Here is a 27,284-nt window from a genome sequence, read left to right as displayed (position 1 = left end):
AGCGTGCAGCCAGGTCGCTTCAAAACAAGCGGCTGAGTGCCGTGGGTTTTGAAGCAGCGCTTTCCCGGTGGAAATCTCGCTGTTTATCGCTGTGGCCAAACTGCGAGATTTCCGCTGGAAATACGCTCTGTGAGAACCCAGCCTTAAGAATCACACACAGGTTGCCTGACTCACACACAGAGCCATAAAAAAATAAGGGCTGTAAAGTAACGTACCTGTCTGCAGACAGAAGTTCCTGTACCACTTGTAAGCAGGGATGGTATTGCAGCTTCCGGCCACCAGGGGGAGCTCAGCACAGCAGACATGTACAGCAGGAACAGAACGTACAGTATGGACTTTTCCAGCCAGCAAGGGGAGCTCACAACAGCACACTCGTACAGCACAGCAGGGACAGGATAACAGCAGACTGTCTGCAGATCTACCTATACATCTGGAGGTAGGAGACAATGGGGATGGCAGCAGGGGACAGGCCTCTTGACTTGCCTGCACACTTTGCTATGCCTTACTATTGGGGGGTGCCTTATATTTGGGACTTCTGCAAATTTCAAGGGGTGTCTTATTTTCAGGGAAACACGGTACCATCATATGCATAGTTCCGTTTATGTTATCGGAGATAATTAAAAGATTGCTCATCATAGACAGTCCCTTTCAGAATGTGCCTACTGGGGCAAACTTGATTTTGCCAGGGAACGACATAGACAGCTAGGTATTTTCCAAAATGTACTAAGCTGAATGGCTGTCAGTTTTATCATGAGGGTGGCTGCAGCTGGAAGCCGCTTTTACAAAGTAGCTCTCTGTTCTGACTCACTTCAAGTGGTGAATCCCATTTATGATGCCAACATGCCCTAAAAGGACATTTGGACAGGGGCTGTCTTCATGAGACGACCCTTTAACAAATATTCACATACTTTTACCTTTTCAGCAGCAGTCCACTTGTCTAAAATGTCACTTGCAAAGTTGAAGTATTCTGGTATATCCTGTTTGTAACTCCATCGAATATCCTCATAAGCGGAGAAATTCTGAGGGGCATAAAACTTCTGGCCATTGCTAATTAATCTGGAGCAGACCCTTGGGGTAATATGGGTGGTGAAGTATTTGACTTTAAGAAGAATTTTCATGGCAGTCACAGATAAGGTTCCTGTACAAGTAGAAATTAGGTTTTGTCATACACTAGATAGAAATGTAATGTGTGATTTAAAGTCATGAATTTGCCCCTTTAAGACCAGTCTCACACAAGGTTATTATGAGTGCATTCATGTACTTAGAATACGCACGTGCGTCTTGGCTTGACCGCGGGTGTACTGACCCACACTCAGATCAACATAGGAATCAGTAAATGGGTGATTGGGCCAGGACACTCATCCGGATTACTGCACATGAATGCGCTCGCGTGACACTAGCCTAAAGGTAGATCCACCCATCTATTCATCCCTCACCCCATATGATCACAGCCCAAATCCATGAATGAGACAGGAGTCTGAATATTCTTCATACTTGTGTTGTAGGTCATGTTTAATACAATAAATCATAATTTTCACAAAATGAAACAAAAATAAAACATTTAGACCTTTATACGGCACCGCAGTCCTGAACGCTTCTGTAGCACGCAGTTGCACACGATTGCATGTGTAGCTGTATAATGCTACATCAGATGTGGTACTTCTAAAAAATGTCCTACAAAAAATGCTCCAATTTCCTTTTTTAAGAATTGTATGGAACCCAACTATAAAAACCCAAACCAATGCATGCCTCTGTATAAAGTCAGACACATTCCAAGGTCTGATAAGGACCCCATTCACCTACGAGTGCCCTATTATAGCTCCATACAAAACGGAGTTGTAGTATAGTCATGAGCATGACCCTTCATGTACCTCCTTGAGTTCTCGTTAGGTTGCTGGGCCTCATTCTCAAAATTATGTAAGGGCAGTTTTACATGGGCCAAATGTCACTCCAGTAATCATTCAGAAGAACGATTACTGGCAACTATCATCCCATGTAAACACGGCACCCGACAGGGCAAAAACCAAGTGACTATGAGCCGGAGTAAACAGGCAGTCGCTCATCTATGAACCACTTCCTGTTTACTCTAAATTGAGGCGGATTGCTGGAAGAGATCTCTGGCGCTCTGCCTCCATTCGGTAGTGATTATTGCTCTTGTGTGAAAGCCATGAGCGATAATCGTTGGGCGCTGATGTCCCCAACAGTAGTCCTATGTAAAAGTACTGTAAGGCCATGCTCACACATAGCGTTTGCAAAACTCTGACAGCAGTTTTTAACGCACCCTATTATTCTGATGGGTGATGAGGTGCGTTAATGGCAGCAAAATAGAACAGACAGCACTCAAAAAGGGGCCCTTAGAAAACGCAACGATCGAGCACATATCTGCGAGGCCCCATTGAAATCAATGGGAACCTTGTACCGCGATAAAAAGCAGATGTGTAAGAGTGGCCTAAGGGCTCATGCACTCGGGTGTATGCGTATAACGCTGCGGGTCTCCCCACAGCGTTTTACTCATTTTTTAACCATATGCTCTTCCGTCAATGTGACTTTTTTTTTTATTCCTGGTTTCAGGGCGGTGATGCGCATGGAAACGCTTCCCATACGCAATGTATAGCATATGGACAGCGTTTCATACTCTGCTCATACAAGTGTATAGGGCTCGCACTGTGTAGGTACGCAGAGAGATAGAACATGCTGCAATAGATTTCTCTTTCGTATCAATATGCAAGGTCTACACACCGCTGCGCATGGAGCAATGAAAGTCCATTGGCTTTCATTGACTCTATTCACCGTGTATCACGTGTCCGTGGAACAAACAGTAAAAAAAAAAACGGTTGTGGATATGAGGGCTAAGGGTGTTATTACACGAGCTATACCTGATGCGGTATTTTATCACTAATTTCCCGGCTGCACTTGGATTTGCAGTTGGTTTAACTTTTGGCAGCAGTAGTATCCCGAATACAGAAGTGATACTCACAGTCCGTGGAGTGAAGCCTCAGGAACTAGATATCCGCTCCCGCTTCCCTTTTCTGGCTTTATGTAAAAGCTTGTGGAATGTGACCGGAGAGGCTGGATCTAGGAGGCAGTGTCATTAGTATTAACTATTGTTCTGCTGGAAAGCTGAATGTACTCAATGCATCTGTTGTCATATCTTGCAATTCTTATGTTAACAACATTAATTACAGCAATTTGTTTTGTATTTAATCTGGCAGGAATGCAACCTGATAGGTGCTGGATTATTAAAACTCACTTTTCTGGATAGAAACTAATTTATCAAGAGGCGTAGGGTATGGTGTTCCCCACTGATCTTTGTTTTTCAGTCTTCCAGAGATGACGTCATCGACTATTCAAGTGGCTACAGCAATCACATGGGTGGTCAGGACGTCAACATGGCAGTGTAGAAGAAACAGACTGGCAGGGAGCACCGGAGTGGTACTGCTGGAAAGTTTATGCTTCTTTTACGGTTCAAAAATATTTAATTGAAAAGCTACATAGCCAATAAGGTTACATTGTTGGTCCAACAAAACTTTACATTTATATATTACATTAAGGACAGCCTTCACATTTTAGTGCTTTGGGTATTAAAATATGGTCTTTTACCACAAAACAGGTGGCTTGGGACAACAACTTTGGGGAAACCAAGGGAGAAAGAAGTAAGGATTGAGACGGGACAAAGAGAATAGAAGAAAGAGAGAAGGAAAGGAAACGGATAAGTCTGATAGGTACTGGTGTATCTTGTCTCCACCGGAAGCTAGGGGCTGCCCTGGGTATCTTGTAGTTAATGCTCCCTGTCAAGCCCCTAGCTTCCCATTGGCTATGTGTGGCTGTACTGCAGTGCTGTGCCGTGGATGAAGACTTATGATGACTCTTACTCGCGACCCCAATGCTGCTGTGAGGGACAAGGCCGCCGCTGCTGAGGGACAAGGCCGCCGCAATAGCTGCTGTGTGTCCGGTGTAAGGCTACGGCAGTGTCTTCGGCACTGAACAGCTGGGGGAACGGGACAGCTAATCGGAAGCTGGGGGCTTGACACGGCTGCCCCTAGCTTCTAGTGTTGACAAGGTACAACAGTACCAGTCTGATATACATGACAGACAATTTGATTATTAATATAAGTAACACTAAGGTTGTATAATTATGAAAGTACAACACCGTTGAGGAGCAAAGTATTCAAACTGGAAAAGGAGCAGAACAGAATCCAAGAAGCCCAGATAAAATAGAAGCTAGAAAGCTTATTGTCATCCTTCACACTATGTTCTTCCATATACATTATATTGTCTGAAACCTCCAGCCACATCAATCATGGGAGCCAATGGAGATTTCCATAATCGCGGGCTAATCTGACATATGGCTAAGAGGAAAGATCTAAGTACTGTAGACCTTTTTTTAATTATAGAGATAATTCCGGACTTATCTATAAGGGAGACATTTCTGGGGAGAAGGAAACGGTCACTCTATGTAATGAATTATAATACAATGAAGTATTTACCTCTTGCCAAGAGTGGAGACCAAGGGACATGACCATCAAATGTGAAGAAAAGTGCCGCTAACAAACTTTTATTGTTTTATAATGATATATGACTTTTATTTAATTTTGAGGCATCTTGGAAACCTATTTACTTTTTAATTAATTTCTTAATTGGTTATCTCAGCTTAGTCTTCTACTTCTAATTTTTTGATATTCCACTTATATTTCAGTTTTGTGCTGGATACAATCATCAGATTTAGTGGTGTACCTACCACAGAGGCAGGACACACGGCTGGTATGGCGCCCGAAGTGAGAGAAACGCTCAGCATTGAACTGCTTCCTAGCAGTTAGATCTGGCTAGTGCTTGCAGCCACCACTAGAGGGAGCAAACTACAAACCAAGCTCAGTGCATAAATACAGCACCAGAACCCAGCTCAGTGCATAAATACAGTACCAGAACCCAGCTCAGTGCATAGCTAAGGTACAAACCAATCTCAGTATGTAGATACACTACAAGAACTAAGCTTATAAAATAAATACAGTAGCAGAACTAAGCGATTGTGTTGCGGGGGAGATAATGGGCTGACAGCAGCACCTCAGAACATTACAGGAAAGGAGACATAGCCAGGAGGAGGATGACTCCTGTAGCTCGACAAGACACTATTGCATCTGGCCAGGCGGAACTAAGGGGGATGATTGCCTCCAGCCTACATTCAACTGTTGCCCACCTGCAAGCTGGTGCTGGCGCACATAGCCAAACCTGGCCATGTATGTTGTATACTCAACAATTGGTTTGGATGCGTGTACTGCAGTATATGGGACTTGCACGTTATTCTAGTCTTGCAGATCAATGGCAAGGAATCGGATTTCCTCCTGACAAAGCTCTAATATTTCATTTAGATCTGTGACACTTTTGCTTCTGCCTGACTTGCAGTCATATGAGTTGGTTCTAGGAGTATGGACAGCAGTTAGCTCTACATAGTTAATACTGAAGTTCTGAATTAATGTGTAACATCCTAAAAACTGTAGTAGAAACAGAAGTTACTTATAAGCTTTGTAGAATAGTAGAGTGCTATAGAGCAGAGTGCACTAAAATGAGGTGATCAGAATAGCTCAGGGTAAAAGCGGGGCAGAGGGGCGTGGTCAGGGGCGGGGCTTATCACAGCGTATGGTTTTACCTCCGTCGTTATAAAATGTACAGAGGCATTTCAAAAAAGACAGGGAGTAAATTCAGCAGCATTTTTGCATCCAAAAACTAGACAAAATCTGTACCATTGGTGCGAATTTTGACTAGAAATCAGCCGCGTATCCGCAGCCGATTTCATACTATGCGGCGCTCCCCCTCACCTCCTCCGAAGGATTCCCGCTGTTGGCGCTCCCTGGCTTCCGGTTCCCAGCAACCTGTAGTGGCCTCACCTGACCAGCAGCACCACACCTGACCAGACTGCTGGCAACGGGAAGCCCGGGAGCACTAACAGTGGGAAGCCTACAGAGGAGGTGAGGGGGAGCGCCGCATAGTATAAAATCAGCTGCGGACACGCGGTTGATTTTCAGTCAAATTCCGAACCAATGGTACGAATTTTGAGTTTTTTGGATGCAGAAATGCTGTGGAATTTGCAGCGGAAACTTCTGCTGCAGACATTCTGCAGCATTTCCGCCATGTGTAAACATACCCTAAGTCGGCTTGAGGTATGCTGCCACGTGCAGAGTGGACAAGGGCTAACATCATGAGATAACTTCCTTAGAGGGGATATCCCAACAAAACATTTATCACCTATCCAGGGATAATGTATGAACATAGAAGGTCCGACTGCTGGAGATCAAAAGAATAGTGCACCGCAAATCCCTAGGTGAATGGAGTGGCAGTGCTCATACATGACCACCACTCCATTCATTCTATTCAGAGAGCTGAGCATATGTTCCCAGCAAGAGAAACCAAGTAGTCTTGTAGACATGATACCTTTTAATGGCTAACAAAAATATATAATGTTATAGCGAGCTTCCGAACTGCTCAGGCATAATGAAATAGTTCTGAAGAGGCATGCATATACTGTATATGTGTTGATAACACAGTAATATAGTTTTCAGACGGTCATCCTTGAGTAGGGTATGATGGAGTTTCTTTACAGTCTTCCTTGTTAGTGCAAACCAATATTTGCTATACAATATGCCAATGGGGTCCAAATTCTTAGTTTGTTAGAGGTAAGCTGATCTAAGGAGACTAACATCAAATCACACAGCAGAGGATGTGATCCAAAGTAATCTGTTAATTTGAGTGACAAGCGACCTTTTTATAGGATCACATGTTCAATTACAATAATTCGAATTTATTTCATTTGTTACCATTAGTCAAAGAGCATAAACAAAATATAAAATATACAAGATAAAGGATTTAACAGTATTCTTGTATCTTGTCACCACCGAAAGTGTGGCTGGTGACGAGATACTGTCTGCTTGATGGGCTGGCCACACCCCCTCTTTAGGTCCTGGCAGTCACTAAGAGTGGCTTCCCAGCAGCACAGTGGCTTCTTCTCCCTGGACTGGGCAGTGGCAGCAGAGCAGCTTCCCTGCCAGCCTCCCTGGACTGGGCAGCAGCAGCGAACACAGGGGGAGGGGCGCCGGCAGTGACTAAGAGGGACGGGGAGGCTGTGTTGAAGGCTGCAGGGATACAGTGTGAGTGGGGGATCGGCTGCAGGACAGCGCTGGGTGAGAGTGGGTGAGGGAGGGAAGGAGGGGGGGGGGAAGGCTGTGCAGAAGGCTGCAGGGGAGCAGGGACCCAGTATGAGTGGGAAATCGCCATCAACACAGCGCTGGGTGGAAGGCTGCAGGGGATCGGGGACACAGCATGAGATCAGCTGCAGGACAGCGCTGGGTGAGAGTGGGCGAGGGAGGGAGGGAGGGGGGAGGCTGTGAAGAAGGCTGCAAGGGAGCAGGGACCCAGCATGAGCGGGAAATCCCTGTCAACACAGCGCTGGGTGACAGGGGGGAGAGAGGGGGACGTTGGGAGAAAGGCTGCGGGGGAGCGGCAGCACAGCACTGGGTGATGGAGGGAGGGGGACGGGGAGGCTGGAGGACAATGGGGATAGCGCTGGGTCACAGTGTGCCTGGCATGGAGGGTTAGAATGAGAGTTGGTTTTAGTGCTGGGGTTCTATTATTAGCTGTAAATGCTTCCATCTTCATGAAGCCGGCTCTGACATGGAAGCATTAACGCTACTAATGTAATCCCTAACACTGAAACAACCCCTAACCCTAAACTGCCATTCCAGCATGAAGTAAATCCCCACGCTGCTAGGACCCAGGTGCACTGGGCGGATATAGCCCATCACTAGCTCTCCACCCATTCTGCTGGTGGTGACAAGATACAATAATACCGGATTTAACATCTAAAATGCCAATTGAACACACGCAGGCGCAGAGTTGACCATACATGATTAACTTCTTGGAATGGTAAATCTAAACAATAAGTTCTCTAGAGAGAATGTTTAAGAACATATGGGAACAGCTAGGAACAGTTCATTTTAACCCGCTGGCCAGTCTAAAGGCCATATAGCCATCTTCTGGAACAAAAGCCTTAGTGATTCACTCAGGGTTTATAAAAAAAAAAAATTTAATATCCATAAAAAAAGGAGAAAGAGGACAAATGAAATAATTGAAAAGAGACACAGAAGATGGTTACTTGCTTACAAAATGGCTTTGCATGAGATAGAACATGAAGTCATATTTAGAGATGAGCGAATATACTCGTTTCGAGTAATTACTCGATCAAGCACCGCGATTTTCGAGTACTTCCGTACTCGGGTGAAAAGATTCGGGGGGCGTGGCGGAGCGGGGGGTAGCAGCGGGGAACAGGGGGGAGCTCTCTCTCCCTCTCCCCCCCACACCCACGGCGCCCCCCGAACCTTTTCACCCAAGTACGGAAGTACTCGAAAATCGCGGCGCTCGGGCGAAAAGGGGCGTGTCCGAGTAGGTTCGCTCATCTCTAGTCATATTAATTTCACTAACAGTTCCCCCTTTTGCGGCCACTTCATCATGCTACCCAGCTCCTCCCCCATACCGTCAACGACATGACCTCTTCCCTCATCCCAAAAACCTGAGCTAACCACTAGGGAATGTGTTGCCTTACCTAACCAGGAAGATGGAGGTTCCTAGGAACCCTCCATAGTCCTCTGATTACACCCACGTAGCGTGGCCCCAGCTCACCTTGAAGGCCTCTATTCTGACCCCAGAGGAGTCATGTCTGCCGCATGCTGGGATAGCTGATGAAGCATGACGCAACCATTTAGTCATATCTGAGTTGGATTTCACCTAAAGAACATAACCATATTTTTCTCTTTAACAAACATAAACTACAAATCTGTGTATTAATGGACCCGGGAGCCAATTATTGTATAAATACTAGATTAGGTATGCACTGAATGCAACAACTAAGGAATATACAATTTACCACTATACTGCAAAGTGTGCAGAAAAATAAGCAGAAACCCTCTCACCCATATATATGTAACACAAACCTAGTTCAGCCTGCTCGACGGTTATCCTCCTACCACCCTTTTTTTTTTCCATTTTCTACATTTTGACTATGTACTTTGAGACAGGCATCCTGGTTAGAAATTACACTGAATGGGCCAAAGGTTATTCACTATTTAACTGCCAGAACCCTAGCGCAAAGCACTTTTTGTTACCTTTTAAGGTTACTTTTTAGAGATGAGCGAACCTACTCGTTTCGAGTAATTACTCGATCGAGCACCGCGATTTTCGAGTACTTCAGTACTCGGGTGAAAAGATTTGGGGGGCGGCGTGGCGGCGCGGGGGGTAGCAGCGGGGAACAGGGGGGAGCCCTCTCTCTCTCCCTCTCCCCCCAACTCCAACCCCTCACTCACCCACGGCGCCCCCTGAATCTTTTCGCCCGAGTACGGAAGTACTTGAAAATCGCGGTGCTCGGGCGAAAAAGGGGCGTGGCCGAGTAGGTTCGCTCATCTCTATTACTTTTCTATACTGATGAAGCAACACAATGGACAACTAAACGTTAAAGGGGTTCTGTCACAAAAAAAACCCCAAAACATACTCACCTGTACCATACGGGGCTGGTCACTGGGAGGCTGCTGGTCTTCTCCTCTCCCTCCAACAGCCGTCCGATCTCAGGGCAGAAGCTGGCAAAGTGCCAGCTTCCGCCCCTGCTCCGACCACTGCCGGACGGAAAGAACTGCCGCCCGGGTCAGTGGTCGACGCGTCACCCACTGATGGGCCTAGCCGTGTCTAACCACTGCCGTCCTCGGAGAGTCAACGGCAAGTGCGCATGTGTTCCCCTTCCCAGCGCACATGCGCACTCGCTGTCAACTCTTTGTGGATGGCGGAGGTTAGATGCGGGCAGGTCATGGGACCGCGCTTGTGTGAGCAGTAGCCGCTGAAGATGACCCCTCATGCGGCACCTGAACAACGGAGGGACCAAGTACAACGGGATTAGGCGAGTATGCTTTGTTTTTTTTTACTTTTCTGTTTCCACAGGTTAGACTGTAAAATGATGCAGGTGAGTATATATTTTTTTATTTTGCTGACAGGACCCCTTACTATACTTACCTAATCTAATACAGGCTTTGATTAGAAGTGTAATGTAAAAGGTCTGCTTTTTATATAAACAGCGCCACTCTTAATTATAGTCTGTGCCTGGCATTGAAGCTTATTTCCAAAGGAGATAAAGCCAGGAAAAATAAATAAATTAGGCTTTTTATCAAATCCTGGCCAACTTTTTAAAAGCATACTTGCCAGTCTAATAGTTTCTCAAAAAGCAGAGAGGATATCCCACCACCATCACCAGATGGCTAAGTAAGTCTCTGAAATACCCCGAAGTCTTTTCAATTTCCTAAGGGATCCACATAAAACTATGCCACAATATGCACAGTAAAAAATGGGAATATACTTAAGGCTGGTTTAGACACGATTATCGCTCAAAAAATCTTTTGCGCGATTTTCGAGCGATAATCGCTGTGTTCTTTAACAGCGCAAGGTGATTGCTTAAATGTTGAGCGATCACTTGTGCTCCAAGCAGAAGAGCCAGAAGACAAGCGGGGCCACTTGTCTTCTGCATCCAGCTGTTCCCTGCTCGCAGCGCCTGGCTGTTAAACAGCTGAGCACTCTGAGCGGGGTATGGAGAACACAGCTGGACTGCTGAAAGATCAGTGGCGGCTTAACGAAAACGGCACGATCTCAGTGCAGTTAGACACAATGATTATCGCTCAAAAGACGGCTTTGAGTGGTTTTTGAGCAAAAATTGTGTCTAAAAGGGCCTTAGACAGCACTGCATTTTTTGTGACATCACTGCAGGGGGGAGAAGAAACCCTGCAGTGATAGATAGATGGGGACATGGGAGTCCTGTTCTTGACATTGGCAGTGAGACCCCCATGATCATCCTGTCTTGCCATGCAGGAAAACATCCATCGCCCAGGGGTATGACCCCCTGCAAAAGAATGGAGTTCATATTTGTGCGTCTCGCCACACACAAATCTCACACGGTTTTCTCACCCGTGTGACGGCAGCCTAAGGATATGTTCACATAGGACAGATCTGAGGAAGATTTTCCATATAGGGCCTCTGCATGGAAAAGCTGCAGCATTTACAGTAGCAGCAAAGTGTATGAAATGTTAAAAATGCTGTTCTCACACTGTGGAAAAACTCGGCTGCAGAAATGGACATGCCGTGCGGAATTTAAATCGGCAGCACTTCAATTCTAGCAGCGGAGTTTTGGTGCTGAATCTACATCCTGAAATGAAGGGTGAATTCTGCACCAAATTCCGCGTCCAAATAGTGCTGTTTTTGATGCAGATATGGCGCTGTGGGCGGTCCACAACAGGCACTCTGAAGCAAACGCACCCCGTCTGGACATCACCTTCTTTTCGGTGTATGCCCAACCTTTCTGTCTCAAGGTTCAGTTTGAATGACGAAACCGTCATTCAAACTGAACCCTGGATGGAACCCCAGACTCTCATTGGTCAAACAGAGCCCAAAAAGTACAGATTTTTGCCAGATATAATAACATAGTAGCCTAAATTATTCCTTTTTCCAAAAATGATAAAAAGATGGAACCGTGAGACTGTGCACACAACACCGAAAAACAACATAGCTTCATATATATATTTTATAGAGGAGCGGCTCTTATACAAGGTTTTTCCAGGGTTACAATATCATGGCTGCTTTTTTCCCCAAACACAGCGCCACACTTGTCTGTGGATTGTGTCTGGTATTGCACCACAGCTCCATTGGACTGAATGGGAGCTGAGCTGCAATACCAGACACAACCCACAGGCAAGGGTGGCGCTGTGTTTTCCTAACCCTGGACAACCCCTTTAACTAGAACAATATAACATTTTCCTACATCACCGTTCCCTAGCTATGGGGGGGGCTATAACTACATCCTGCCGATAGACCAGCTATGCTGAGAGAGCAGCAGAAAACAAAACCACGTGTTACCATCAGCTGTCACTTCAGTGGCGCGTCCTGGTGACGTCAGAAGCAGGCGCCTCAGACCACGTGTTCTCTGTGAGCGGCGCTGTGTTGTTAGTCCAGCAGGCACCATGAGCTCCGAGGTCCAGAAGGGGAAGAAGAGAGGGAAGGGGCAGTACCTGGGCAATGCCAAGCGGCACAGGGGAGGCAGGCAGCTGGAGGTGGGCATGCAGGGCATCCTCATCACCTGCAATATGAACGAAAGGAAGTGCATCGGGGAAGCCTACAGCCTGCTCACCGAGTACGGAGACCTGCTATATGGCGCCGAGAAGGTAGGTGCCCGCTGCTCATGCAAGTGATCACCAAGCTCGGGAACTACAACTCCCATCATGCCATGACTGCTGCATTGCATCCTAGCAGTTGTAGTTCTGCAGCTATGGTGGAATCCACTGCTGTAACCAAAGGGCAGCTAATGATTGCTGTAGGTGATGCATATCGCTCCCCTTTAATTTCGCCATGTGTTTAAGGCTTACCTGTGGGTTAGATCTCCTGGACATCCGGTGTGGCGGTACATCAGCCCTAGTAGCCACATCCAGGGAGTACATGCATCCCATGCTGATGCACTGAGTATACAAAAAGTGCCCCAGGGCATACACAGGGCTTAGTAACAATAACTGACATCAAAACTGCCCAAAGGGCAAGAACCGCTCCCCACCGCCACCCAGTCGAAGACTCACTAACATTTATTGAACCAAATTATATTAAAGGGGTTGTCCCGCGCCGAAACGGGTTTTTTGTTTTTTTTTTTCAACCCCCCCCCCAATCAAAGCCATTCATCAAGCGCTGGCTCTGATTGGCTAAGCATCAGCCAATCACAGCCGGCGCTTCCAGGAGGCGGAGATTTTTCAATCTCCGGCCATAAGAGATGAAGACCAGTGCCGGGGATGGGAGGAAGCTGCAGCAGAGCCCTGGACAGCGCTTCCAAGGTGATTGTATACTTATTTGTATCTGCAACTAGGGTTTATTTTTGAGGTAGGGCTTATATTTCAAGAGGCCTAAGGCCTTTTTCACACAGGCTACAAAATCGTAAGATTTCGTAGCGATGCGACATAGCTACAAAACACATGCATGTAAATCCCATGGTTTCCAACAGGTTCTTTCACATGAGCGATGCTTTGTAGCCCGTGTGAAAGAGGCCTTACAGAGCTCTCCTACATAGCTATATAAGACATCAAGCAGGTCCTGCTGCGGACTAATGACTCCGCCTAAATAATATCGCCAGGTCTGCGGGTTTGAGTTAAAGGAAACCTAGAACACCTCCCACCCAAGTATATTTTTGTACTGCGCATGTATCACAAAATGAAGTGAAAAAGTATCAAAGCCTGGCTGATCATGCTCAGAAAGACCGAAATACAGACAGCGCCCTACTTACGAACGTTCGAGGTATGATTTTGGCTACATACAAATAAAATTGTCCTACAGTATGATGTAATGCCATAGCATTACATCATACTGTACAGTCATCGGGCAGGCAGTCTATCATGCCATGCCATGCCATAGGCAGCCCTGGGGGCTTTCACTAGGGTCTGGCATTACTTTCTGATTGACGCCTGAGGGTCCGCTCCACTGTCTTAGCGCTGCAGCCCATTTACAGTGTTCCCTGCACAGTTGGGCTGCTGCCCACCTGCCTTGGAGAGAACTGAAGCACACTTTAATTCAACAGGTCTGTGATATGTAGGGGATGCCCTGGATTTGAAAATCTGGAACATACCCTGAAATCCATGCAAATTTGTTTCCCCTGACACTTATGAATGCAATTTTTTTAAATAAAAAGTAAAAACCCTTTACTTGCATTGATCTGTACTTTGTTGCAGATTTTCCATACAGAATCTTCACCCAAAATCTGCTATAAATCCACAACATCTGAACATGGCCTATATCTTCTTTATGTTGTTTATACCTAAATTTAAAGGGCCATTTTGGCAAAAACACATTTTTCATCCCTTTTTCCCCTTACCCGATTCCTTGTCACACTTTGGAGGTCTCCTTTATATATTGCAGTCACTTCCGTGCAGTGCAGCCCCCTGTTTGATGCTTACCAGGCACCATCTTGATGTTGAGATTTTCACTTTCACATCAATAACATGATGCATCAGCACAGCATTACATCAGCAGCTAGAGACTGTACCATCTCTGCTGCAGTAAAACACTGACATTACATTCTGTATTTATCTAAATAAGCTACAGGCAATAAGTATACAGTCAAGAGGATGAGCAGTGATCTCCTCTATTATATCTGTATGGCAGGAGCTATGTGATCATCATCAGTAACTGTGGCAAGAGTGTTTGTGCCGCCTTCTGGGCAGTGTTGGTGGTAGGTTCTATGTAATTGCATTACACAGACTGAGGAACTGACTAAAAACTGAGCACACAACCCCAAGTAGATCTGAGCAGGTCAGAATGAGATCACATGACCATCAAGGACAAAGACTAGGGATTTCAGATAGAATGGAATCACTAATCACGGTAACACTTATATATACTGGGGGGATAACTACACAATGAATGAAAAAAAATCACCGCAGTGGCCCTTTAAAAGTAAATATGGATGGCAGATCAAATTTTTCATTTGTTTATCCATTTACAGCTATGTGACAAAGAAGATAACCTGTCGGGAAGTGAGGAGGAGGAAGATGATGATGATGTTGAAGCTGCTTTAAAGAAAGAAGTTGCCCAGATTCGCACATCAACTGAGAAGAATTTATGTAGATTTCAGTCAATAGAAAGTGGCGCCAATAATGTTGTTTTCTTTAGGACTCTTAATGTAGGTAAGTTATCTTGCTCCGAGGGCTGGATAATCTGTTACCAGGTGGAGTTTGTTTATGACACATGAATGGCGGCGTGCGTCTGATGACCGCTCCGCAGCTCCATCTCACCGGAGATGTCTCCTGCAGGGCATTTGCTTCCACTAGAGACATTTAAAGGGGACCTGTCATCAGCTATAACTTAGTTTAGGCGATATGGAGTCCGGGAAGCCTTTCTTCATGCTCTTTCCTTCCACCCCCAACCTCCCCATTCCTGCAGTGTCCCACAGTGCATGCTTGACTTTTTTTCAGAGGGCTGTGCATGCACCCTTCCTTTCATCTCTATGGGAGTGCATGCACAGCCCTCTGAAAAAAGGTCAAGCTGGTGTAGATGCACTGGGGGACACTGCAGGAATGGGGAAGTATGAAGAAAAAGCTCCCCGGACTCCACATCACTTAAACTATAAGCATTATAACTTTGTTTATGGTGCTTATAGTCACCACAGCTTGCCTTTTAAATCCCCCACCAACACTCCAGCACTATCGCTCTGGTGGTCTTTACTTTTCCTGCAGTGATGATGTGATGGCTACATCCAATCGCTAGGTTCAGCAGTCTCGTGCCATTACATATAGGCATCACTGTAGGGGCCAGTGATTGGCTACAGGGGTCACATGCATGTACAGCACGTTGCCGTCCCAGGCTAGTGGAATAGCGGAATTAGAACAGTGGGGGATTCTACTTGAATGCTTATGCCTGCCTAAAAGGGTTTTTACTGGCAGCGCCAAGATTCACCGGGGTCGGAGCGGAAGCTGCTGGTCCAACCCCCATGGTAGTGGCCGCACTCGTAATTCCAAGCGCCAGACCTTACACAAGCAGTAGCTTCCACTCCGACCCCAGGGGATACTGGTTCTAGCATTTAATGTTGTATTACTTGGCCTACCAGCCACATTGGGGGAGGATTTCTGTTCTCAGTGCATGTGTCTTGTTTCAGAGCCAGAGAAGTTGGTTCACCATATTTTAAAGGATCTGTACACTACAAAGAAGAGGAAGACACGGGTTATCCTCCGGATGTTACCCGTCACCGGTACTTGTAAAGCTTTCCCTGAGGATCTCAAGAAATATGCAGACACATTCTTCCAGCCTTGGTTTAAGGTTCCAAACAAAGGAACGTATCAGATTGTGTATAAGGCAAGAAATAACAATCATATGAACCGGGAGGAGGTCATCAAGGACCTTGCAGGTGAGATGATTAATTTGGCCATAGAAAGCTCTGTTACAATGGCATCTACGAAAGGTGCCGTACGCCCCCCCCCCCCCCCCCTCCTCCCTTCCACCCCGCGGTGAGATCGGGAGGCATATTAACAATTTCTGCAACTCTTCTGCCCAAACAACCAATCAGGTTGAATCAGCCAACCCAAACAACCAATCTGGTTGCTGAATAAGGCAGAGGTGTTGTAGAAAATGTTAATATGCCATCAGGGAAGCCGGGCAGGTGTCATGGCAGTCGGGGGCCTTCTGAAAGGCCCCAGGGCTGCCTTAGCAGACTGCCTGTCAAACCATCCCCGTGGGGTGGCTTGATAGACTGCCTGTCAAAAAGCAGTATGACGTAATGCTATAGCATTACGTCATACTGCAGGAGCGATCGAAGCATAGCTGGTTGTGGTCCCCCCTGGGGACTAAAAGAAAGTGTAAAAATAAGAACAAAAAAGTTTTACTAAGTATTTAAAAAAAAAAAAAAAAAAAAAAAGTAGTAATAGTTCAAAAAACCCCTCTTGCCATATTTGCAGTAAAAAAATCAAAATAATAAACCAAAAATACGTGTTTGGTATCGCTGCGTCTGTAAAAGTCCAATCTATCAAGGTAATGTATTATTTACCCCGCACGGTGAACATGGTCCAAAAACAAAAAAAATAACGCCAGAAATGCACTTCTTTGGTCACCCTATCTCCAAGAAAAAATATAATAAAAGCGATCAAAAAGTCAATTGTATGCGAAAATGGTACCAATGAAAACGACAGGATGTCCCACACAACCTGAGGCCTCACTCAACCATGTCAACAGAAAAATAAAAAAGTTATTGTGTGCAGAAAATGGACACAGAAAAGAATTTGTAAAAATTCAATGTAAAAAAAAGTACAAGTAGTACAAAAAAACTATACGAGTTTGGTATCGTAGTAATCGTACTGACTCATAGAATAAAGTTATCATGTCGTTTTTGTTGCAGTTTGTGCGCTGTAGAAACAAGACGCACTGAAAGATGGCGGAATATCTTTTTTTTTTTTCTCCATTTCTCTCCACTTAAATTTTTTAAAATGTTTTTCAGTACATTATATGGTACATTAAATAGAACCATTGAAAAATACAACTGGTCCCGCAAAAAACAAGCCCTCATACAGCGACGTCGATGGATAAATAAAGGAGTTACGATTTTTTTAAAAGGGAGGAGGAAAAAACAAAAATGGAAAAAAGCAAAAAAGCTCCGTCACTAAGGGGTTAAAAGATATTTTCTTAAAAACCAGTGCAACAAAAGCTCTATTCTGTGGGTCCGTATGATTACAGCAGTACCAAACTGAAAGTTAGCATGCCGTTTTTGGCTGTGTGGTGTTTGCTGTAAAAACAAGAAATGCCGACCCTCTATTTTAGTTTTTTTTTTCTTCTTTTCAGTACTTTATATGATACCATTGAAAAATACAAAATGGCCCTGTGCTCGAGGGGTCTTTTGGACATTTACTACTATCGTCAGGATTGGTCATCAGAATCTGATCATCAGGGATCCGCTGTTTGGAATCTCCGGCCCAGTGTCAGTGCAGCAGGGCCAGACATAGTCATCGGTGATCGGTGCTTCACTCCCATTGAAATGAATGGGACGAGCCCTGCTACTACATTTTCAGCTCCTCATTGCGGGCAGAGCTGGAAGTGTAATAGAATGCATCGCTCCCAATGAGAATGAAGCCATCGGTTACACTTCTGGCCCTGAGGACCAAAGACAATGCCCGATCCCACTGCATTGAGAGAGAGCTAAAAGATCAGCGAGGATCCCAAGCAGCAGATCCACACTGATCAACTATTGACCGAGGTGTGGTTAAAAGAAAAAAAAAAGCTGCAAAGTAAAAATGCTTTCAAAAATTGAAGTTTTTAATAGTTTTTGTCAAATTAACAAAATTAAATGTGATTGAACAGAAACTCTAGGTTGTGTCCCCACATAACAGGTACCATGTGGAACTGAGACTCTGCCCAGTCATGGCTGCCAGTAGGCACACAATCCTGCCGATAAGGTCAGTAAGATCGCTATTGGCAGCTGCGGCTGGGTGGAATCTCAGCCAAAAGTGGTACCTGTTACTTGGGAACCCCCTGTCATGCTGCATGTACACGAGCGCATTTTGTATGTTGCAAAATGCACGGAAATGGGTCTATTTATTTTTTCAGATTTTTTTTTTTTTTTTTCCCTCCCCCTATTTGTCATGGCCTATTTTTTTTGCGAGGGCAGAAACCTTGCCCATTATTTCCAATCTTTGAGAAAAAAAATTGCACCGCCCCTAATGTGAGTTTAAATCTTTCCTATTGAATACAGATGCATGAAGGTTGTATGTTCAGTTTTTCGTAAATTGCGTTGCATTCACATAGAACATCTCAATTTTACAAGCCCGATATTTGTCACTTTCTCAGACCCATATTGCGCTTTTCCATGTAAATGCAGCCTGAGGCTCCTTCACACTAGCGTTTTATCGCAGCTATTGTGCCACAATAAAGCGCCGGCCAAAAATGGCGCCCATCTGAAGCGTTGGATTCCCATGCACGTGTTCAGATGCGCGATTTATTTTTGGTGCGTAAAATCGTCCGTCCGGAAAAGATATACGCTGACTGGAAAAGCTAGGTCTGGGCCTATCTTTTGCTGGAATACGCCGACCAGTCCTGTAGACTGCCGGAAAAGGGAGGTGGAAGGGAGTTTAGCTGCAGCTCTGCTAAACTCCTTTGCCCTCTCTGCCCGCTGCTGGCAAAGGGAGGGTTTGGAGATTTGCACACTAGTTCTGCTAAACTCCCGCCCCCTTTCCTTGCCAACCGCTGGCAAGGATCGGAGCGAGGGCAGGAGTTTGACACACTAGCTCCTGCCCCATCCTGCCTTCTCCCTTTGCTGGCAAGCAGCAGAGATGGGCAAGGGAGTTTAGCAGAGATGTAATGAGATGCCTTCCGGGTGCATTGATGGGTACTGCTTTACGTTTCAGGGATCGTTGGGAGCCTGAATCCTGAGAACAAGGTGGATCTGACCAGCCCGGAGTACACTGTTGTAGTGGAGATCATCAAGAACGTCTGCTGCTTGAGCGTGGTGAAGGACTACACCCTGTTCAGGAAGTATAACCTGCAGGAGGTGGTAAAGAGCGCCAAGGAGGAAAAGCCACAGGAAGAGGCAGCGGATGACGGGAAGGAGCAGAACAAAGAAGACCCTCCAGTGGGCCCTGACGCCTAAGAACCTTGTACAGGTGGGGGCGGATCAAAGACCACCAACAGACTGCCACGGTTTATGGATTTTAAGAGCGAGCTGTAATTAGTTACGAAGGGAAAAAACTTTAAATATAAATACTCGAGCTGTACCATCCTGTGTTCACATTTACGGTAGTGTTTTTGTTTTCACTCTTGCCCCTTCCTTAGAGCAGGGGTAGAGGAGTAGTGTATGACATGCAGGGCTTGGTGACATCGTGTCTGGTATCGTGTTGTGTTTAAGTGATGATGTAAAGTATGTGATGGGTCTATCAGCTATAATAACGGGTGCTATGTGGGGTTTTATTTTGTTTATACAGTTGCATAAAATCTGGCCCACCATTGGCATCAGAGGGTTTCTATCGTGTTTAGTAAAACCTTCATAGTCCCTCGTTTAGTTTAAAAGAGCGGCCAACTTTCCGAACGTGTATTAGTAAATCCTTTTATTCGCTATGGAATGGCAACATTGGACTGTTGCGTCGTCGAACTTTGTGTTTTTGTTTTTTTCCCCCCCTCTTGTTCTTCCTCCTGGAAATGGATGAACGAACTGACAAATGAGAGGTTACCATTTTTCTTGTGTCTACAGAATTGCAAATCAGGAAGCTAGAATAACTACTCTGCAGCGCCACCTATTGATGGCTGCATTCCTGCATGTCAATGTTTGACTCTTTATTACAGGTCTGTATAGCAATGATTGGCAATTTAAACACTAAGGATGTTACCCCTCCCTATCTATACGATGGGACATGGTCAGCATTGACTGCACATAGTCAGGGACACATTCTGACAAGAGCAATGGTATGATCTAAGGCTAGGACCACACAGCGATCTTTGGCCCTGACATGGGTCAAGGAAATAAAGATCGCTGTGGCCTTGTGCTCTCATTGAAATCAAAGGGGTCGCAGGACGAGACACAAGTTATCATGGTCCACAGATTTAAAAAAAAAAATCCAAGCCTGGTCTTCATGACAACTTGTGAGTCGGACCACGACCTTATTGTCCTCAGTGATGATGTGAGATCATGTGACCTAGCTTAAAGGGGGTTTCCAACAACTTATTTTTTATTTATTTATTTATTTTTTTAATAAGCCAGACGGTACGTTTCTGCTGACTTTGACTCCTCCTCCAGCGCCCTAATTTCAGTTAGTGGGAAAACCGCTCAACTTGTCAGTTTTGTTTCTCCTATTTGGAAAATGGATGACAACGAAATGCAGATCTGTTACATTATGGATAATGCAGGTATGTACAACAGCAGGCAGGGTGTGTTTAGTACTACAAATTACCAGTTTGGCGGCGGTCATGTGCTGCCATAACTATTTTGCAGGTAGCAGTTTTAACTCTTTCCAATCCACTGTCTGACGTCTAAAGACATTCTGATTGAACGTTGTACACCTCCGATGTCGGAAGACGTCCGGCAGGGTATTCTTACTGTATATTACTGGCCGCTCTGTCGCTGGGGGCCTCTCCAGCATGTCCCACACCACAGTACTGGCTCTAGCCAGCAGATGGCGCCATTGTATGATGGAAGAAAGAGAAAGCCCCCTAGGAAACCCTGAATCCAAAATTGGATTGCAAAGGGTTAAGGATGTTTTTTTCTTTAAAGCTGGTCTAGAAACGCTATTGGGTACCTTCAGACTTTATTACATATGTGTACGATGTCATCTCATCCTAAAGGAACTCATTTTTGTAAATTAAATATTTTTATCTCCTTATTTTAAAGTTTGTATTTTACATTTGGCGTATGTGATCAGTGTGACGTGTAAGCGACAACACCTATACAGAACACTTCATTATGGAGCACATGGTAGGGTTACTGGTTGGACCTGATCGACCGGTCTTTTTTTTTTTTTTTTTTTTTTTAAACCTTTAAATATGTCGCTAGATCAAGGAATGAAGAAACGGGTATGTCAGATACAGGCACTTATACGATGCTTAAGGTCTCGTTAATCTAAAGTGTTTTTTATTGCTGTTTTTGAGCTTTTAGTGTATTCCTCTACATTTCTTCAGAAGTAGACATATTTGAGCTCTCACCAGGACACCACCTGTCCATAGGGATGTTATGGCAAGAGGACCCAGCACATCCTGGCATTGTTATGGGCAATCCATTGTCCGTACTGTATGGCTACTTCGCCGCTGCTGCTGCAGTGAAAATGGGTGGCTTGCTGGACTTCTCCCATCCTTAAAGGGGTTGTCCCGCGCCGAAACGTTTTTGTTTTTTTTTCCAACCCCCCCCCCCCCCCCCCCCCCCGTTCGGCGCGAGACAACCCCGATGCAGGGGTTAAAAAAGAACACCGGACAGCGCTTACCTGAATCCCCGCGCTCCGGTGACTTCTTACTTACCCGGTGAAGATGGCCGCCGGCATCTTCTGTGCGGTCCATTGCCGATTCCAGACTCCTGATTGGCTGGAATCGGCACGTGACGGGGCGGAGCTACACGGAGCCCCATTGAGAAAAGCAGAAGACCCGGACTGCGCAAGCACGTCTAATTTGGCCATTAGACGGCAACCATGGAGACGAGGACGCCAGCAACGGAGCAGGTAAGTGAAAAACTTTTGATAACTTCTGTATGGCTCATAATTAATGCACAATGTGCATTACAAAGTGCATTAATATGGCCATACAGAAGTGTATAGACCCACTTGCTGCCGCGGGACAACCCCTTTAAATACTGAGAGGAAGTAGACCCACCATAATTAGCTGATCGGCTATCAGGCTTTTTTTTTTTCTCCTATTGCTTTATATGTTCCCATGTAGTTATGTAAGGCCGCCTGCACGCGGACAGATTTGCATTGTGGAATCTGGAGCGGGCGTGCGCCTCTGGATTTCGCAGCAAATACCTACCATAGCATGCTATGGAAAGTGTTTGTTTTTTTTCTCCCTGCCTATGAGCAGAAAGCAATAGCGGTTTTCCACTGGTGGGGGGAGGGAATCACAGCATACTCTATTTCTAGGTGGATTCTGCGTGGACAGCTCCATCAGCATTGCGGAAAGGTCACGGATCCACATCATTGCCTAGTGATGGGCAGCACATCCGCAATACAGATAAGACTACTTCGGACAGGTACGCAGGGGGCACTGGCCAGACATGGGGTCGGATTCCGCTGCAGGTTTCTGCATGTGAAATCTGACCCACCCGTGTGCAGGCGGCCTAAATGTTGTGGAAATTCCACACGGAAAATCTGCAGCGGTTTCAGTACAAGTCGTGGATGAGATTTTACCGGATCTCATGCACATCATATAGGGGGAAAAAACGCAGTAGACTTTAAGCGCTCATGTCCACGGGGAAAATCAGGCCCGCTACGGATTCTCCATGGAGAATCCGTAGTGGGTCCCTCCTGCCCCGCGGACATGAGCGCTTAAAATATGAATTAACTTACCCGCAGCGGACCGGCCAGATCTTCTTTCTTCGGCCGGCGGATGTGCTCGGCCCACCAGCCGCGTGCCGCGCACATCCACCCGGTCGAAGAAAGAAGATGCGGCCGTGAAGAAGAGAAGAACTGCCCGGTCCGCTGCGGGTAAGTTAATTCATATTTTAGGTCTCCCGCGGATCCGGACGGCTTCCATAGGCTTCCCCACGGGAGACCCGCACGAAAATGGAGCATGTCATGCTTTTTTTCATGCACCATTTTTTTTAAATTCCCTTTTACTGACATTTATCTACCTGCGGGTGGTCAATGCATCCCTATGAGATGCGGATCTTAAATCCTATTTTGCCCATGGACATGAGGCCTAAACCTTCAGTATGTCAAGGTAAGGCAGCTTCAGATGACCGTAAGTGGGAAAACCGCACGTGATAGCGTGACATTTGCACAATGAAGGTCATGCTATCGCACACGTGTCTGCACATTTTACTGTACTTCCTGTGATTTGAAAGGCTGTGCAGCCTATTTCCACATGAAATTGCACCAGTATTTGCGCGGTCATCGGGTGCGCACCCTCAGACTCCTATGGTGCCCTTGGAGTACAAATGCACACCTGAATACAGCAGGTTGGGTGTTTTGTGACAATGTACCCATTGCATACAATGTGCGGCCGCCACACACTGTAGATTTTCAGAGCAGATTTCACTTCAAATGAAATAAGCAAATTTCACCTCATGAGGGTTTTGATGCAAATCTACTACGGCTCTAGAGTCCTGACTGTCTTCGCTCTCCTTAGTGGTCACAGCAAGTGAAATCTTACTCAAACATAGGAATACTACTTTAATTTTCTTAAAAGCAGCATTGCCTATCAGACAATTATAGCATATCTCTAGAATATGTAGTGATGTCTGATGTGCCACCTGCCATGAGATAATTGACCAATGCTGCCCATGGCAATACCCTCACAATAGGTTACAAGCATGTACCCAGTACAGACTATGATGGTCGCTCTGATGACTTCTGAAGTATATTAACACAGTCATAAGCGGAAGAGTCCATGATACAGTAATGTGAGCAGCAACATGGGAGATTGCTACAGTGTAATATACAGCTGTGTGAAGAAACCCTTACTTCCACATGCAGGTAACATGTTGCACTGACACTTGCTCCACTTTAGGAGCCTCATATGGCGCAGTGTGTTAAGGCAGCAGAAATGCAGTCCTAAGTTCTCGCTCAGGACTTGAAGGTTGCGAGTTCAATCCCTGCATGGTTCAGGTAGCCGGTTCAAGGTTGACACAGCCTTCCATCACCTGTAAATTGAGTACCCAGCTTGCTTGGGGGGAATAAGTTAGCACTATACAAATAACAGGTCCCTTTCCCCCCTTTATTAGAAAAGTTTATCAGATTGTTATCTCTGTACAGAATCTGCAGAAAGTCTCAGCAATCGCTGCCTGCGGCTGCTGCTTGGATTTCTCCAACAAATCATGGATTTTTTTTTTTTATAGCTGCTGGAAAATCCATATACAAGACGGATGATCTGCTGCACACAGAAATCTACGCTTGAATTAAAAAATATTACCTGTATTTCAATTTCCTAGAAAGCAATTTATAGTAACTAAGCCTTTTAAAAACCTCATGATGTGCCATCACATGTGAAAATTTTGATTAGTGGGTGTCCGGATACTGAAGCCTTCACCGCTTGCTAAAACAAGCAGAAGTGCTCATCGGAACACATGGCATGTTGAGCTGTTTCCATGAAAATTTCCACCCTCTGTGCCTTTGAAACCGCAGTCAAAATGTCAGCAATGTCAAAGCGTAACAATTAAAAAACTTCGTTCACACGGCCGTACGTGTAAACCGCTTTGTGTATTACTCAGTGGTTTACTGTGATTGTGCAATGAATATGACAACGTATCACGCAGTAAAGTAGAACATATGTTTTTATACGTGTGTATTATACATGCAAAAAAAAAAAAAGCTTGTGTGAGTGTGTAAATGAAAATAAGAGTGCTTTCATGGACTCCATTCAACCTGTAGTATGCAGTAAAGACAGGAATTAGGTCCTACCTGTTAATTCCTTTTCTTGAAGTCATCCTGACAGCATACACCTGGAGGTTGTCTGCTGGACACCTGTTGGGACAGGAAGCGGAAAATACAAAAGGCAACTCCCACCACCGGCTCACCAGTGTGTACCAAATAACTACAGTGACCCGGCTTTGCTTACCCAATCATCTTTAATACAGCAATCATAGTACCATACGTTACTTCACGTAAAATTAACTCAAGGGGAGGGAAAAGCCCCTATGCTGTCAGGATGACTTCAGGAAAAGGAATTAACAGGTAAACCTAATTCCTGTCTTCCCCTCGTCATCCTGACAGCATACACCTGGAGAAGTGCCAACAACTAAGGGCTTTAGGGAGGGACCACCGCCTGTAGCACCTTCCGCCAAAAGGCCATATCACGGCTGGCCCCCCAGGTCCAGGCGATAGTGTTTAGTGAAGGTATGAGTGCTCGACCATGTGGCGGCTCTGCCGATCTGGTCGGTTGTCGCCTGGGCTCTCTCCGCCCAGGAACAGGCGACCACCCTAGTGGAATGGTTCTAACGTCGCCCGGGAGTGGGATCCCCTGGGATCTGTACGCCTCTTCTATGGCCCTCCTGACCCAACGCGCTAAGGAGTCCTTAGTAGCGGCCCCTCCTCTGCGTGGACCCTGAAATTGAATGAAGAGGTTGTTAGACTTCCTGAAGGAATGTGTGACCTCCAAATACTTCAGGACTGCTCGTCTAACATCTAGATTATGGAACCTCTGTTCCGTGGTGTTACGGGGTTCCTGGCAGAAGGAGGGAAGTACTATACGCTGTTCTCTGTGGAAGTCTGTGAGAACTTTCGGTTGGAAAAAGGGGTCAGGCCTGAACTCTATTTTATCTGGGAAGGTGGTCATGTACGGGGGCCTAATAGAGAGGGATTGGATCTCCCCGATCCGTCTGGCGGATGTGATGGCAACTAGAAAGGCAACTTTATAGGAGAGGATCTTTACTGATAGATCTTCCAGGGGCTCAAAGGTGTGTGCGCAGAGGGCCTGCAAAACAAGGTTCAGGTCCCAGGGGGCATGGTTTCCCTTATAAAGGGGTGGAGTCTGACTGCCCCTTTCAGATATTTATTAATTAGCCTATGGTCGCCTAAGGGGAAGTCGAAGGAGGCCCCAAGGGCGGCCACCTGGACCTTAAGGGTACCAGGTCTTAGCCCCATGTCCAAACTATCCTGTAGGAACTCCAGTATTTTGTTAATATCGGGCTGTTGGAGGTCATGTATACTATGCCCCAACCACCTAGAGAAGGTATCCTACACCCTGGAGTATATTTTTCTGGTGGATTTTTTGAGGCTCTCACATAACGTTGTGGTCACCCTCCCTGATAGGCCCTGGCTCAGGTATTTTACCCGCTCAACTTCCAGGCCGCCAGTCTGAATTGTCGGACCTTTGGGCATATCACGGGACCCTGCTGAAGGAGGTCGTCTCTCTGCGGCAGATGTAGAGGCTCCTGTGTCGAGAGAGCGGCCAGGAGCGGGAACCAGGGTCTCTTGGGCCAGAATGGGGCCACCAGGATAACGGAGCCTGGGGACTCCTGAATTTTCCTTAGGACCCGAGGAATCAGGGGGATAGGTGGGAAGGCGTATGCAAGGTCCCAATCCCAGGCCTGGGATAGTGCATCTATTCCCAGGGAGCCCCCGTCTGCTCCCCTGGAGAAAAACCAGGGACACTTGGTGTTCTCCCGAGAGGCGAACAAGTCCACCTTGGGTGTCCCCCATCTCTCTAAAATTAGCTGGAACGCGTGTGGATGTAGAGTCCACTCCCCGGGGTCTATCTTCCTGCGGCTGAGATGGTCCGCCATGGAGTTCTCTGGGCCCCTTACGTGGTACGCTGTGATGGAAGGCGTCCGCTGCTCTATCCACCCGAGAACTTTCGCCGCCAAGTCTTGGAGTCGGGGGTTCCGCGTGGATCCCTGGTGGCGGATGAGGGACACAGTTGTTATGTTATCCGAAAAGATCTTAATGTGTCTACCCCTGATCTCTGTCTCGAGGCCCCGAATGGCCTTCCAGACAGCGCAAAGTTCTTTGTAGTTGGAGGATTGAGCAGCTTCCTCCCGGTTCCAGCCCCCTTGGACGTAATGAAGGCCTAAGTGGGCCCCCCAACCAGTTGCACTTGCGTCAGTAAAGATGGATACTGGGGATGCGGGGTACCAAGCCGTGGCTATGGCCAGGTTGGAGATAGACATCCACCATTCCAAGGAGGATTTTATCTTGTAGGTAAGGACGACTTTCCGATCCAGGAAGGCGGGGGATTTATCCCAGTTGTTTAGGATAAAGTCTTGGAGGGTTCTACAATGTAACTGGGCCCAAGGGACTACCCCGATGCAAGATGTCATGAGGCCGAGGACCCTCATGCCTCTCCTAAGGGAGACTTCAGTGGTTAGAGAAAGTGCCTGACACTCATCCTGGATCGTTTTTTTGCCTTTCTAGGGGAAGGGATGAGCACTGCTGGTGTGAGTCCAGAATCACTCCCAGAAATTATTTTTTTTTTTATTTATTTTTTTTCTTCTGCTCGGGCAGAAGACTGGATTTAGAGGAGTTGATGATCCAGCCTAACGACTCGAACAGAGTGTGAGGTTGACCTGGAACTGGAGTTCTGAAGCCGATCCTGCTATAATCAGGAAATCGTCGAGGTATGGGACAATCAAC

At 46.1% G+C, this 27,284-nt stretch overlaps 2 protein-coding genes across 3 annotated transcripts in view; one reads left to right on the top strand and one right to left on the bottom strand.

Moving 5' to 3' along the window:
* The window catches only part of LOC136576811 (acyl-coenzyme A synthetase ACSM3, mitochondrial-like), a 44,191-nt gene extending 19,560 nt beyond the window's left edge, over window positions 1-24,631 (bottom strand). Inside the window, exons 1-3 of one of the 2 annotated variants that reach the window (XR_010786408.1) lie at window positions 24,615-24,631; window positions 2,978-3,075; window positions 915-1,138 (exon numbers count right to left, since the gene is read on the bottom strand). Coding sequence is in view for 1 of the 2 variants with exons in the window: in XM_066576391.1 (XP_066432488.1) it covers window positions 915-1,118 (204 nt within the window). In the remaining variant the exon portion in view is untranslated. Of the gene's footprint in view, window positions 1-914; window positions 1,139-2,977; window positions 3,076-24,614 lie in introns of those variants that run through there. The other variant, XM_066576391.1, reaches the window with a different exon arrangement.
* Window positions 11,987-20,897, top strand: THUMPD1 (THUMP domain containing 1). The gene is made up of 4 exons (XM_066576393.1): window positions 11,987-12,236; window positions 14,552-14,732; window positions 15,701-15,949; window positions 18,933-20,897. The coding sequence occupies exons 1-4, from the start codon at window positions 12,036-12,038 to the stop codon at window positions 19,172-19,174; spliced, it is 873 nt and encodes a 290-aa protein (XP_066432490.1). The 5' UTR covers window positions 11,987-12,035; the 3' UTR covers window positions 19,175-20,897.
* Window positions 24,632-27,284: the final 2,653 nt, after the last annotated feature.

Source organism: Eleutherodactylus coqui, chromosome 8 (genome assembly GCF_035609145.1).
Source record: "Eleutherodactylus coqui strain aEleCoq1 chromosome 8, aEleCoq1.hap1, whole genome shotgun sequence".
In the NCBI taxonomy this organism is placed as follows: Eukaryota; Metazoa; Chordata; class Amphibia; order Anura; family Eleutherodactylidae; genus Eleutherodactylus; species Eleutherodactylus coqui.
This window is presented reverse-complemented; position numbering and strand designations above follow the sequence as displayed.

What these genes read in the sequence shown, in the direction of transcription:
- THUMPD1 (XM_066576393.1), top strand. Translation starts at nt 12,036, where the DNA reads ATGAGCTCCGAGGTCCAGAAGGGGAAGAAGAGAGGGAAGGGGCAGTAC. An exon ending in TGCTATATGGCGCCGAGAAG is followed by an intron (nt 12,237 to 14,551) that starts GTAGGTGCCCGC and finishes ATCCATTTACAG; the next exon opens with CTATGTGACAAAGAAGATAA. An exon ending in CTTTAGGACTCTTAATGTAG is followed by an intron (nt 14,733 to 15,700) that starts GTAAGTTATCTT and finishes GTCTTGTTTCAG; the next exon opens with AGCCAGAGAAGTTGGTTCAC.